The sequence below is a fragment of the Scyliorhinus canicula genome, chromosome 5 (genome assembly GCF_902713615.1).
Source record: "Scyliorhinus canicula chromosome 5, sScyCan1.1, whole genome shotgun sequence".
Lineage (NCBI taxonomy): Eukaryota > Metazoa > Chordata > Chondrichthyes > Carcharhiniformes > Scyliorhinidae > Scyliorhinus > Scyliorhinus canicula.
The window spans coordinates 150,773,131-150,788,119 of record NC_052150.1 but is presented as its reverse complement, the minus strand read 5'-3'; the positions used below and the strand labels follow the sequence as shown (position 1 = coordinate 150,788,119).

Genomic DNA, 14,989 nt, shown 5'->3' with positions numbered 1-14,989 from the left:
GAACGGGACTCTTCCCTGCAGCGGGTAGATGCAGGGAAGATGTTACCAATGATGGGTGTGTCCAGAACCAGGGGTCACAGTCTGAGGATTCAGGGTAAACCATTTCGGACAGAGATAAGGAGACATTTCTTCACAAGGTGAGACTGTGGAATTCACTACCACAAGAAGTAGTTAATGCTAAAGCTTTGAATATATTCAAGAGGCGGCTGGATATAGCACTTGGGGAGAATGGGATCAAAGGCTATGGGGAGAAAGCAGGATTAGGCTATTGAGTTCGATGATGAGCCATGATCATGATGAATGGCAGAGCAGGCTTAAAGGACCAAAAGGCCTCCTCCTGCTCCTATCTTCTATGTATCTATCTATAAGAGTAGGCAATTTGGCTCCTCTGGCCTGGTGCATCATTCAAGCTAGATCATGGCTGATTTCCTTACCAATAGAACCTAGAACGATACAGCGCAGTACAGGCCCTTCGGCCCTCGATGTTGCACCGACATGGAAAAAAACTAAAGGCCATCTAACCTACACTATGCCCTTATCATCCATATGCTTATCCAATAAACTTTTAAATGCCCTCAATGTTGGCGAGTTCACTACTGTTGCAGGTAGGGCATTCCACGGCCTCACCACTCTTTGCGTAAAAAACCCACCTCTGACCTCTGTCCTATATCTATTACCCCTCAATTTAAGGCTATGTCCCCTCGTGCTAGCCACCTCCATCCGCGGGAGAAGGCTCTCGCTGTCCACCCTATCTAACCCTCTGATCATTTTGTATGCCTCTATTAAGTCACCTCTTAACCTTCTTCTCTCTAACGAAAACAACCTCAAGTCCATCAGCCTTTCCTCATAAGATTTTCCCTCCATACCAGGCAACATCCTGGTAAATCTCCTCTGCACCTGTTCCAAAGCTTCCACGTCCTTCCTATAATGAGGCGACCAGAACTGTACGCAATACTCCAAATGCGGCCGTACTAGAGTTTTGTACAACTGCAACATGACCTCTTGGCTCCGGAACTCAATCCCCCTACCAATAAAGGCCAACACACCATAGGCCTTCTTCACAACCCTATCAACCTGGGTGGCAACTTTCAGGGATCTATGTACATGGACACCGAGATCCCTCTGCTCATCCACACTACCAAGAATTTTACCATTAGCCAAATATTCCGCATTCCTGTTATTCTTTCCAAAGTGAATCACCTCACACTTCTCCACATTAAACTCCATTTGCCACCTCTCAGCCCAGCTCTGCAGCTTATCTATGTCCCTCTGTAACCTGCAACATCCTTCCGCACTGTCTACAACTCCACCGACTTTAGTGTCGTCTGCAAATTTACTCACCCATCCTTCTGCGCCCTCCTCTAGGTCATTTATAAAAATGACAAACAGCAACGGCCCCAGAACAGATCCTTGTGGTACGCCACTCGTAACTGAACTCCATTCTGAACATTTCCCATCAACTACCACTCTGTCTTCTTTCAACTAGCCAATTTCTGATCCACATCTCTAAATCACCCTCAATCCCAAGCCTGCGTATTTTTTGCAATAGCCGACCGTGGGGAACCTTATCAAACGCTTTACTGAAATCCATATACACACATCAACTGCTCTACCCTCGTCTATCTGTTCAGTCACCTTCTCAAAGAACTTGATAAGGTTTGTGAGGCATGACCTACCCTTCATAAAACCATGCTGACTATCCCTAATCATATTATTCCTATCTAGATGATTATAAATCGTATCTTTTATAATCCTCTCCAAGACTTTACCCACCACAGACGTTAGGCTCACCGGCCTATAGTTACCGGGGTTATCTCTACTCCCCTTCTTAAACAAAGGGACCACATTTGCTATCCTCCAGTCCTCTGGCACTATTCCTGTAGCCAATGATGACCTAAAAATCAAAGCCAAAGGCTCAGCAATCTCTTCCCTGGCTTCCCAGAGAATCCTAGGATAAATCCCATCAGGCCCCGGGGACTTATCTATTTTCACCTTGTCCAGAATTGCCAACACTTCTTCCCTACGCACCTCAATGCCATCTATTCTAATAGCCTGGGTCTCAGCATTTTCCTCCACAATATTATCTTTTTCTTGAGTGAATACTGACGAAAAGTATTCATTTAGTATCTCGCTTATCTCCTCAGCCTCCACACACAACTTCCCACCACTGTCCTTGACTGGCCCTACTCTTACCCTAGTCATTCTTTTATTCCTGACATACCTATAGAAAGCTTTTGGGTTTTCCTTGATCCTACCTGCCAAAGATTTCTCATGTCCCCTCCTTGCTCGTCTCAGCTCTCTCTTTAGATCCTTCCTCACTTCCTTGTAACTACCAAGCGTCCCAACTGAAACTTCACGCCTCATCTTCACATAGGCCTCCTTCTTCCTCTTAACAAGAGATTCCACTTCTTTGGTAAACCACGGTTCCCTCGCTCGACCCCCTCCTCCCTGCCTGACTGGTACGTACTTATCAAGAACATGCAATAGCTGTTCCTTGAACAAGCTCCACATATCCAGTGTGCCCAACCCTTGCAGCCTACTTCTCCAACCTACACATCCTAAGTCATGTCTAATGGCATCATAATTGCTCTTCCCCCAGCTATAACTCTTGTCCTGCGGGGTATACTTATCCCTTTCCATCACTAACGCAAAGGTCACCGAATTGTGGTCACTGTTTCCAAAGAGCTCACCTACCTCCAGATCTAACACCTGGCCTGGTTCATTACCCAATGACACCCATTTTTATCTATGCCTACCAACACGCTCTCCAACAGTCCTCTTTGAACCAGCTTGTAATTGTAGAATTGAGATGTACCCAACCATGAGGTTACAAATTGTGGTATATAATTCTGCTGATGCTTCCCAAGACTTCCACAATGTTCAGTTTTGAGCTGCTATATCTAATACGAATCTCTCCCATTTAGCACCTGTGATAGTGCCACACAAGACGGTGGAGGGTGTCCTTGGTGATGTGACTACATGTCCAGAGCAACTGTGTGCATTGATGCATCTATGACAGGCACATTGGTGGGTATGAGGTGAAGTCACATATTGCGGATCTCCTCACCTGATGCAGGCCTAGTCTGGAGACTGTGCTGCAGGGCTCAATCAGGGGTGACGTTTGGTGATGGACATTATACTTTGGGTGGAAACTTCATTCTGTGCCCTTGCTGCCCTCAGGTGCTGCTTTCATGTGGTAGATTCAACAGCTGAGGGAGCACATTCAGTTGTAATCAGCAAGAAGTTTATTTGACCTGATACTGAAACTGAGACTGAACTCACTGGATATAGCAAAGGCTAAGGGCCCCCAACATCTTGGCTATAGCGAAGACGTGCCCCAGAACGAGTAACTTCTTTAGCCAAGCTGTCTCAGTCAAGTTTCAATACTGGCATCTACCCAACATAGTGGAAAATTTCCCAGGTATGTCCTGTCCACAAAAAAAACTGTACCATCAGCTCTCTATCAGTGATGTTGAGTTGATCCTCGGGGCTACTCTCCTGACTGCAAACCACTGTGCTGCATCTCTGTGGATCAATCCTGTCAGTGTTGGGATAGGAAATACCAGTGCTGGATAGTCTGGGATGGTGGCTGAAGGTATAATTTGTGACCATAACTGTTGAGTTTCCAATTTTGGCACTTGCCCTAGACTTTGTCCAACGGCTCGGTTAATGTAGTAGAATGGTCTGTCTGGTTTTGTACTCTTTTGTAGTGATTTGATAGAACTGCATACTGAGCCATTTTAAAGGGTTGTTTTAGAAGTGAATGCATTGTTATGGACCTGGAGTGGGGAAGTCCACAGGGCAAGGATGGTATTACCTTCCCTAAAGTAGACTATTCAACCAGAAGATTTTATGGGAATCCTGTAGTTTTGTAGTTAGCATTACTGTCATAGCTTTTCTTCTTTTTGTTTAATTAACTGAATTCAAATTTCCAGCTGCCTTAGTGGAATTTGATCTTGGTGGAACAGGAGTTGTGCTATAATTTTACATTTTTGCTTTGAATGTTTCTAAACAAGCAACTTTAATTAAAACTCTATTCGAAATTCTTTACTTTGTTCAACTTAAGTATTTTTGTTTTCATGTCTTTTGTGGACTGAAAGGCTTGACATTTTGTATTGCATAAATATTTATCCAACTTAACTTCCAACACAATTTATTTACCTTTTATTAATTTGCGTGCTGCGGGCATTGCTGGCCAAGCCAACATTTATTGATTATTTATTGCTCAGTGCAGAATGGACAGATCTAGAACCTGTCCTCAAGAAAAAAATATTTTCAAAATGGTTTCTCTCAGCTTGGATGAGTAATAGCAACTTTTAACTGACCACAAAGACAATTAAAAACAAAGTGAACTTTTCCAAATCCTACTACTTCAGGTGAAAGCTGCTCAAAGAAGAGTAGTTTTGCAGCATAGAATCATAGAATTTACAATGCAGAAGGAAGCCATTTGGCCCATCGAATCTGCACTGGCTTTGGAAAGAGCACCCGACCCAAGCCCACATCCCCACCCTATCCCCATAACCCAGTAACCACCCAACACTAAGAACAATTTTGGATACTAAGGGCAATTTAGCATGACCAAACCACCTAACCTGCACTTCTTTGGACTGTGGGAGGATACCAGAGCACCCGGAGGAAACCCACGCGCACACGGGGAGAACGTGCAGACTCCGCACAGACAGTGACCCAAGTTGGGAATTGAACCTGGGACCCTGGAGCTGTGAAGCAATTGTGCTAACCACTATGCTACCGTGCTGCCCATGTTTGATCAAACAAAACACATGTAACTTGACATGCATCTCATTGCTGTTTGTGGCACCTTGCTGTGTGAATTGGTGGTCATTTTTGCCTACATTACCAGAATATTAACTGTCTCAAAAGTATGGCATGGACTGTGATGGATTTTCTGATATCCTGAGGATGCAAAAGGTGGTGTGATGTGCAATTTGTTCCTTCCCAGTAAACAAATGGAGAAGTTAAAAGCCACCATATCTTTTGAGATGTAACTTAACAAAATTGAAAGGTAAGAAAAGCCAAATACTGCTTGAATTTGGTAGAATATCGTTTGTATGCCAAGAGTACCTCCATGGAGAATCAATGCAACATTTGCATAATTTGGCTGAGTTTTTCTTGATGTATTTTTAAAAATATATTTGATAGTTAACCTTTTTTTGTCCTCTGTTATCCAGATCCAATTCATTTGGTTCAGGCAAGACCAGCTCCCCTAATAACATCACCAACTCCTTGTGTGTGTCAAAACGCAGACACCTACTTTCAATCACCTGGATTTCCTGGGTCAGCTCTTCAGTATGTACAGGTAAGTTAAACTGAGAGCTATTTTAATTTTGTGCACAGATCTTATCTGCAGCAGAGAGGAGTAAAAATAGAGATGAGTATTGGTTGTAGGAAGTTTGATGTTAGAAATGATTTTCAAGAGTGGGTTGGAAAATTCAGTATGGACAGTATGGATTCAGTTCAACCATGTGCCAAAGAAACCTGTCTGATATTTTTGTTGGAGTTGTCCTTGTAATTTCTTCCGAGTGTTATCAACCAGTAATTTTATTTAGTATACAAATTCTTCACTGAACGTGGGTGTTACTTGCTAGGTCAGCTTTTATTGCCCTTCTCATTGTTCTTGAGCAACTGCTGGAGTCCATGCGGTGCAGGTGCACCCACAATAATTCAGCGATGGCAATGCCATTAAATGTCAAGCGGCAGTGGTTAAATTTTCCTTTGATCATTACCTGCCACTTTGTGTGGTACGCAAGTTGTTGCCACTTGTCAGCCCAAGCCTGAATGTTGACCAGATCCTGCTGCATACAGGGTATGGACTGCTGCAATATCTGACTAGTTATAAATGGCGCAGAATATAGTGCAACCACCAGCAAGCATCCCCTTTTCTGAACTTGTGATGGTCATTGAAGCAACCGAAGGTGATTGGGCCTAGGACACGACTCTGAGGAACTCCTGAAGTGATGCCCTGGGACTGAGCTGATTTGACTTCCAACACCACAAACCTCTTTGTGCTAGGTCACTGCCGGCGACCTCTTGCACATCTTTTGCGGATGATGGAGAGTTGACTGGGTGGTAATTGGCTGGGATTGATTTGTCCATTTGCGTGTATTACAATGCTGGGTAGATGCCAATGTTGTAGCTGAACTGGGAAAAACATGGCTGAGGCACAACCAATCCTGAAGCTCAAATCTTCAGTAGTATTGCCAGAATGTTGGCAGGGCCCATAGCTGTATCAAAATCCAGTGCCTTTGGCTGTTTATTGATATCTGAGTGAATTGAATTGGCTGAATACTGGCATCTGTGAGGATGGAGGCCGAGATGCATCATCCACTGGGCACTTCTGGGTGAAGATTTTTGCAAAATGCTTCAGCCTGGTATTTAGTACTGATGTGTTGGGCTCCCCGACCATGGAGAATGGGCATAATTGTGGAGCCGCCTCTATTTGTAGTGAATTACTTGTCCACCACCATCACGACCGGATGTGGCAAAACTGCAGCACTTTGATCTGATCTGTTAGTTCTAGAATCACTTTGCTTTGTCAATCGAATGCTGCTTTCACTGTTTAGCAGACAAGTAGTCTTGTATTGTCACAGGTTAACATTGCATTTGTGGATATGTCTGATGCTCCTGACGTGCACTCGCACTTTTCAGTGAACCAGTGTTGATCCCCTGGCTTGATGGTAATGGTACGGTGGGCATATGCCAGACCATGAGGTTACAGATTGTGGTTGTATACGATTCTGCTGCTGTTGTCGCATCCCGGTCCCTAATGGTTGCTCAGCTTTGGGTTGCTAGATCTGTTTGAAATCTGTCCTATTTAGTGGTCTGATAGTGCCAATCAACACGATGGAGGGTATCCTCAATGTGAAGATACTCGTCCTCCTCTTTGCCCTCCTCCTCCTTGCCCTCCTCCTTGCCCTCCTCCTTGCCCTCCTCCTCCTCCTCCTCCTCCTCCTCCTCCTTGCCCTCCTTGCCCTCCTCCTCCTCCTTGCCCCCCGCCTCCTCCTCCTCCTTGCCCCCCGCCCCCTCCTCCTCCTTGCCCCCTCCTCCTCCTTGCCCCCCTCCTCCTCCTTGCCCCCCTCCTCCTCCTTGCCCCCCTCCTCCTCCTTGCCCCCCTCCTCCTCCTTGCCCCCCTCCTCCTCCTTGCCCCCCTCCTCCTCCTTGCCCCCCTCCTCCTCCTTGCCCCCCTCCTCCTCCTTGCCCCCCTCCTCCTCCTTGCCCCCCTCCTCCTCCTTGCCCCCCTCCTCCTCCTTGCCCCCCTCCTCCTCCTTGCCCCCCTCCTCCTCCTTGCCCCCCTCCTCCTCCTTGCCCCCCTCCTCCTCCTTGCCCCCCTCCTCCTCCTTGCCCCCCTCCTCCTCCTTGCCCCCCTCCTCCTCCTTGCCCCCCTCCTCCTCCTTGCCCCCCTCCTCCTCCTTGCCCCCCTCCTCCTCCTTGCCCCCCTCCTCCTCCTTGCCCCCCTCCTCCTCCTTGCCCCCCTCCTCCTCCTTGCCCCCCTCCTCCTCCTTGCCCCCCTCCTCCTCCTTGCCCCCCTCCTCCTCCTTGCCCCCCTCCTCCTCCTTGCCCCCCCTCCTCCTCCTTGCCCCCCTCCTCCTCCTTGCCCCCCCTCCTCCTCCTTGCCCCCCTCCTCCTCCTTGCCCCCCTCCTCCTCCTGCCCTCCTCCTCGCCCCTCCCTCCCCTCCTCCTCCTCCTCCTCCTCGCCCCCCTCCTCCTCCTCCTCCTCCTCGCCCCCCTCCTCCTCCTCCTCCTCCTCGCCCCCCTCCTCCTCCTCCTCCTCCTCCTCCTCGCCCCCCTCCTCCTCCTCCTCCTCCTCCTCGCCCCCCTCCTCCTCCTCCTTGCCCCCTCCTCCTCCTCCTCCTTGCCCCCCTCCTCCTCCTCCTCCTCCTCGCCCTCCTCCTCCTTGCCCTCCTCCTCCTTGCCCTCCTCCTTGCCCTCCTCCTCCTCCTCCTCCTTGCCCTCCTCCTCCTCCTTGCCCTCCTCCTCCTCCTCCTTCTTGCCCTCCTCCTCCTTCTTGCCCTCCTCCTCCTCCTCCTCCTTGCCGCCCTCCTCCTCCTCCTCCTCCTTGCCGCCCTCCTCCTCCTCCTCCTCCTTGCCGCCCTCCTCCTCCTCCTCCTCCTTGCCGCCCTCCTCCTCCTCCTCCTCCTTGCCGCCCTCCTCCTCCTCCTCCTCCTTGCCGCCCTCCTCCTCCTCCTCCTCCTCCTTGCCGCCCTCCTCCTCCTCCTCCTCCTCCTCCTCCTCCTCCTCCTCCTCCTCCTCCTCCTCCTCCTCCTCCTCCTCCTCCTCCTCCGTCCTCCTCCTCCTCCTCCTCCTCCTCCTCCTCCTCCTCCTCCTTGCCGCCCTCCTCCTCCTCCTCCTCCTCCTCCTCCTTGCCGCCCTCCTCCTCCTCCTCCTCCTCCTCCTCCTTGCCGCCCTCCTCCTCCTCCTCCTCCTCCTCCTTGCCGCCCTCCTCCTCCTCCTCCTCCTCCTTGCCGCCCTCCTCCTCCTCCTCCTCCTCCTTGCCGCCCTCCTCCTCCTCCTCCTCCTCCTTGCCGCCCTCCTCCTCCTCCTCCTCCTCCTTGCCGCCCTCCTCCTCCTCCTCCTCCTTGCCGCCCTCCTCCTCCTTGCCCGCCCCGCCGTCCACGTCCACCGCCTCCTCGCCCACCGCCTCCTCCTCCTCGCCCACCGCCTCCTCCTCCTCGCCCACCGCCTCCTCCTCCTCGCCCACCGCCGCCTCCTCCTCGCCCACCGCCTCCTCCTCCTCGCCCACCGCTTCCTCCTCCTCCTCGCCCACCGCTTCCCTCCTCCTCCTCGCCCACCGCTTCCTCCTCCTCCTCGCCCACCGCCTCCTCCTCCTCCTCGCCCACCGACTCCTCCTCCTCCTCCTCGCCCACCGACTCCTCCTCCTCCCTCCTCGCCCACCGACTCCTCCTCCTCCTCCTCGTCCTCCTCCTCCTCCTTGCCCTCCTCCTCCTCCTCCTTGCCCTCCTCCTCCTCCTCCTTGCCCTCCTCCTCCTCCTCCTCCTTGCCCTCCTCCTCCTCCTCCTCCTTGCCCTCCTCCTCCTCCTCCTCCTCCTTGCCCTCCTCCTCCTCCTCCTCCTCCTTGCCCCCCTCCTCCTCCTTGCCCCCCTCCTCCTCCTTGCCCTCCTCCTCCTCCTTGCCGCCCTCCTCCTCCTCCTCCTTGCCGCCCTCCTCCTCCTCCTCCTCCTCCTTGCCGCCCTCCTCCTCCTCCTTGCCGCCCTCCTCCTCCTCCTCCTCCTCCTTGCCGCCCTCCTCCTCCTCCTTGCCCCCCTCCTCCTCCTCCTCCTCCTCCTCCTCCTCCTCCTCCTCCTCCTCCTCCTCCTCCTCCTCCTCCTCCTCCTCCTCCTTGCCGCCCTCCTCCTCCTCCTCCTCCTCCTCCTTGCCGCCCTCCTCCTCCTCCTCCTTGCCGCCCTCCTCCTCCTCCTCCTTGCCGCCGCCCTCCTCCTCCTCCTCCTCCTCCTCCTCCTCCTCCTTGCCGCCCTCCTCCTCCTCCTCCTCCTTGCCGCCCTCCTCCTCCTCCTCCTCCTTGCCGCCCTCCTCCTCCTCCTCCTCCTTGCCGCCCTCCTCCTCCTTGCCCGCCCCGCCGTCCACGTCCACCGCCTCCTCGCCCTCCTCCTCGCCCACCGCCTCCTCCTCCTCGCCCACCGCCGCCTCCTCCTCGCCCACCGCTTCCTCCTCCTCCTCCTCGCCCACCGCTTCCTCCTCCTCCTCGCCCACCGCCTCCTCCTCCTCCTCGCCCACCGACTCCTCCTCCTCCTCCTCGCCCACCGACTCCTCCGACTCCTCCTCGCCCACCGACTCCTCCGACTCCTCCTCGCCCACCGACTCCGACTCCTCCTCCTCCTCCTCCTCCTCGCCCACCGACTCCTCCTCCTCCTCCTCCTCCTCCTCGCCCACCGCCTCCTCCTCCTCCTCCTCCTCCTCCTCGCCCACCGACCCTCCTCCTCCTTGCCCACCGACGACGACTCCTCGCCCACCGACGACTCCTCCTCGCCCACCGACTCCTCCTCCCTCCTCCTCCTCCTCCCTCCTCCTCCTTGCCGCCCTCCTCCTCCTCCTCCTCCTCCTCCTCCTCCTTGCCGCCCTCCTCCTCCTCCTCCTCCTCCTCCTCCTTGCCGCCCTCCTCCTCCTCCTCCTCCTCCTTGCCGCCCTCCTCCTCCTCCTCCTCCTCCTTGCCGCCCTCCTCCTCCTCCTCCTCCTCCTTGCCCGCCCTCCTCCTCCTCCTCCTCCTCCTCCTTGCCGCCCTCCTCCTCCTCCTCCTCCTCCTTGGCCGCCCTCCTCCTCCTCCTCCTCCTTTGCCGCCTCCTCCTCCTTGCCCGCCCCGCCGTCCACGTCCACCGCCTCCTCGCCCACCGCCTCCTCCTCCTCGCCCACCGCCTCCTCCTCCTCGCCCACCGCCTCCTCCTCCTCGCCCACCCGCCGCCCCTCCGCCTCCCTCCTCGCCCACCGCCTCCTCCTCCTCGCCCACCGCTTCCTCCTCCTCCTCGCCCACCCGCTTCCTCCTCCTCCTCGCCCACCGCTTCCTCCTCCTCCTCGCCCACCGCCTCCTCCTCCTCCTCGCCCACCGACTCCTCCTCCTCCTCCTCCTCGCCCACCGACTCCTCCTCCTCCTCCTCGCCCACCGACTCCTCCTCCTCCTCCTCGCCCCCCTCCTCCTCCTCCTCCTTGCCCTCCTCCTCCTCCTCCTTGCCCTCCTCCTCCTCCTCCTTGCCCTCCTCCTCCTCCTCCTCCTTGCCCTCCTCCTCCTCCTCCTCCTCCTTGCCCTCCTCCTCCTCCTCCTCCTCCTTGCCCCCCTCCTCCTCCTTGCCCCCCTCCTCCTCCTTGCCCTCCTCCTCCTCCTTGCCGCCCTCCTCCTCCTCCTCCTTGCCGCCCTCCTCCTCCTCCTCCTCCTCCTTGCCGCCCTCCTCCTCCTCCTTGCCGCCCTCCTCCTCCTCCTCCTCCTCCTCCTTGCCGCCCTCCTCCTCCTCCTCCTTGCCCCCCCTCCTCCTCCTCCTCCTCCTCCTCCTCCTCCTCCTCCTCCTCCTCCTCCTCCTCCTCCTCCTCCTCCTCCTTGCCGCCCTCCTCCTCCTCCTCCTCCTCCTCCTTGCCGCCCTCCTCCTCCTCCTCCTTGCCGCCCTCCTCCTCCTCCTCCTTGCCGCCGCCCTCCTCCTCCTCCTCCTCCTCCTCCTCCTCCTCCTTGCCGCCCTCCTCCTCCTCCTCCTCCTTGCCGCCCTCCTCCTCCTCCTCCTCCTTGCCGCCCTCCTCCTCCTCCTCCTTGCCGCCCTCCTCCTCCTTGCCCGCCCCGCCGTCCACGTCCACCGCCTCCTCGCCCTCCTCCTCGCCCACCGCCTCCTCCTCCTCGCCCACCGCCGCCTCCTCCTCGCCCACCGCTTCCTCCTCCTCCTCGCCCACCGCTTCCTCCTCCTCCTCGCCCACCGCCTCCTCCTCCTCCTCGCCCACCGACTCCTCCTCCTCCTCCTCGCCCACCGACTCCTCCGACTCCTCCTCGCCCACCGACTCCTCCGACTCCTCCTCGCCCACCGACTCCGACTCCTCCTCCTCCTCCTCCTCCTCGCCCACCGACTCCTCCTCCTCCTCCTCCTCCTCCTCGCCCACCGACTCCTCCTCCTCCTCCTCCTCCTCCTCGCCCACCGACTCCTCCTCCTCCTTGCCCACCGACGACGACTCCTCGCCCACCGACGACTCCTCCTCGCCCACCGACTCCTCCTCCTCCTCCTCCTCCTCGCCCACCGACGACTCCTCCTCGCCCACCGACTCCTCCTCCTCCTCCTCCTCCTCGCCCACCGACTCCTCCTCCTCCTCGCCCACCGACTCCTCCTCCTCCGCATAGTACAAAACCGCGTGTACAACTGCTCATATAAATCCCACCCAAAGTAAAACAATAATTAACCCCCCCCCCCATAACAATTAAATAAAACCCCAGTACTGACCTCTTAATGGTGTAAATGACCGTTTCCAAATATAAAAATTCTGAGAGGTCACCCATCCAGGCTGAGGCACTGGGCGGAGTAGAAAGTCTCCAGCCCATAGAATTCTCCTCTGGGCTATCAACGAGGCAAAGGCGAGGATATCCGACTTAGTCTGCAGTGTTAGTGAGTGACACACTCAGAATGGCCACCAATGGACAAGGCTCCTGCTCAATGTTGAGAATCAGTGACATGGTGTTAAAGAAGGAGACCCAAAAACTTGCTATCCTTGGACGTGACCAGGGCATGTACCATAAAAAGCACCTATCTGGCTGATTTGCAGCCTGGCATGGCAATTGCTCGGCCCAAGACTATAAAAGCCCAGTCCTCACACAAACACCCCTCCCATCCATTGACTGTCTCCACTTCCCGCTGTCTTGGAAAAGCGGGCAGCATAATCAAAGACCCCTCCCATCCGGGTTATTCTCTCTTCCCAACTTCTTCCATTGGGCAGGAGATACAAAAGTCTGAAAAGACACGCTAAACAGTTCAAAAACAGCTTCCTCCCCACGGTTACCAGACTCCTGAATGACACTCTTATGGACAGAATTGATCTCTTCACAGAATATGCTTCACTCCATATGCTCACCCAATGTTTAGTGTCTATGTATTTCTTTATGTCCTATTTTTCTTTGTATGGAACGATCTGTCTAGACTGTTCACAGAACAATACATTTCGCTGTACCTCATACATGTGCCAAATCTAATGAGGAATTCAAAAGTTACAAAAGTGATTATTCTTACTAGCTTTCGGACTACAAAGCTTCGGCACCAGAGAGATCAGTGGGATTTGTTTTGATTGGCTGGCATGTGGCCAATGAATTGGCCAGGAAGTTGTATTGATCCCGCTAACACGTGGTGATTGGGTGCTGCCTGAGTAGGATGATTTTCAGAGAGCCGGGGAAGCACAGTTGGAGACCTGGACACTTGGGACTTCACTTTCGTGTTGCTGTATTGCTGAAAAGCTGCTTTATTTCTGACCCTGCAAAGATCTGAATAAATCTACAGTGAAAACCATTACAGACTGTTGTGTTCGGTATTTGTTGTCTAGCAAGGCATCTACAGGGCTGCTGGTGACTTGTCCAAACCAGGATTTTATTAATGCACACTTGGTAAGGTAACTATCAGATACAGAGTAAGTTATCATGGGAGTTTCTTTGGACTCTTCTGGAACTACCCCTGTGTACGACTGTCCTCATATACATCTTGCAACCTTCTGACGATCACCGGATCTACCCTGGCTTATATTTGCTGTTCGGAGGTCGCACTGCTGCCTACATGGAATATTATCTACAGACATATCAGCACACAAACTGGAAGCAGAAATCTCTGACTGAAAGCCTTGAAGGAAGGTATGCTGGAAACAGTCTCTTATTATTTGGGTGTTTATCTCAGAAATATTTATTAATTTCAATTTTCTTGCGACTCTGGGTCAAGTGGGACTCGAATCCTCACCCTAGCCCAGGAGGCTATAATATAATTTAGGGGCTTAGGTCCATGATCTTTGAAAAGGTAGACAGCAACATTTGCATGATGTTTGAAATGGTAGGTGGCAATGTTTGGGTAACAGTATTTTTCCTTTTAAAATTTTGAATACCTAATTATTTTTTTTTCCAATTAAGGGGAAATTTAGCATGGCCAATCCACCAAACCTGCACATCTTTTGGGTTGTAGGGGGTGAAACCCAAGCAGACACTGGGAGAATCTGCAAACTCCACACACAATGACCCGGGGCCGGAATCGAACCTGGGTCCTTAGCGCCATAGGTAGCAGTGCTAACCACTGCACCACCGTGCTGCCCATTTGGGTAACTATAAAGTAAAAAGAGGCACCAGTTTTGTAGTGGTATAATAGGATAGTGCTGGAAGCTTAAGATTTCTCTTCAGGCTGCTGTCTTTTTGAAGTCGTTTTAAATTACTAATCGAATTGGCAGGTGAGGTTTTGGATAAAGCTAGGAAAGCAGAGATCTATGATAAATTTGTTGAGCACTTTGGGCTGTTAGAAACACAGGAGTGTAGAAGTATTGTGTAGCATCAAGCATTTTCTGGTGGGGAAGTTGAGCTGGAGAGAATTTGGTTGCAGTTCAAGCATGAGAGGAAATTAAGAAGGAAAGATAGAGCTTTATAAATTGAAATGGGGAGGAGAGCATGAGATGGGCGAGAGGAAAAAGCTTCCCTGTCAGGGAATGTCTAAGAGGCTATTTGGGTTCATATGAATTGGTTCCTGAGGCATATAGGCACAAGTTTCAGAATTTAAGGAGACAGGTGGGACAGATGTATGCAGAATTGAGTTAAGCTGAACAATCTAATAGATGGGTGCGAACATTGAGAGATGAAATTCTCGTAGAAGAATTTAAGAACTCCCTAACTTCTGTGCTAACACATGTAAGACCAGAGGGTGAAGATGGCTAGACAAGGTGCAATAATGGCTGACTATTATGAGCTGATCCATAAATTTGAACTGTTGTTCTATCACCCCCATAACTTGAAAAGGATAAGAAGTAAGAGAATGAAAAGGATAAGCAGTGGGAGAATGAAAGGAAGTCAAGTAGCCAAGGCAAGGAATGGATAGCTTGGAATGCTCAGAGAGCATCTCCGACAAGGAAGGAAAGTACTGAGGGTGATGGTGAGACTCGAGCCAAGGTATTAGTTCAGGATGTTCGAAGTTGCAAGGAAGGCCAGTGGGACTTGTTGGAGTTCATGAGGAGGATTCTGAAAAGAGAGCAAAAGTGAAACATAATACAGGGCAGAATGTAACTGGATTTAGGAGACCTGAGGAAAATCACATTCCTGAGAGAACGAAGCATAAGTCTGGGAAGTTTAGGGAGCCTTGGATAACGAGGGATATTGTGAACCTTGTCAAAAAGAAAAAGGAGGCTTTGAACGGTCTAGAAGGGTGGGACAGTCAAAACCCTTGCGTATAAAGAAAGTAGGAAGGTACTTAAGTGGGAAATTAGGAGGGGTCATGAAAAGTCCTTGGCAAGTAGGATTAAGGTGAATCCCAAAGCTTTTTAT

At 52.7% G+C, this 14,989-nt stretch overlaps 1 protein-coding gene across 6 annotated transcripts in view; it reads left to right on the top strand.

The window, feature by feature from the left end:
- Positions 1 to 14,989, top strand: part of dazl (deleted in azoospermia-like) — a 280,980-nt gene that overhangs the window by 155,092 nt on the left and 110,899 nt on the right. For all 6 annotated transcript variants that reach the window (XM_038797816.1, XM_038797817.1, XM_038797819.1 and 3 more), the window contains one exon: positions 5,190 to 5,317. In XM_038797816.1, the coding sequence (XP_038653744.1) occupies positions 5,190 to 5,317 (128 nt within the window). The remainder of the gene's footprint in view (positions 1 to 5,189; positions 5,318 to 14,989) is intronic.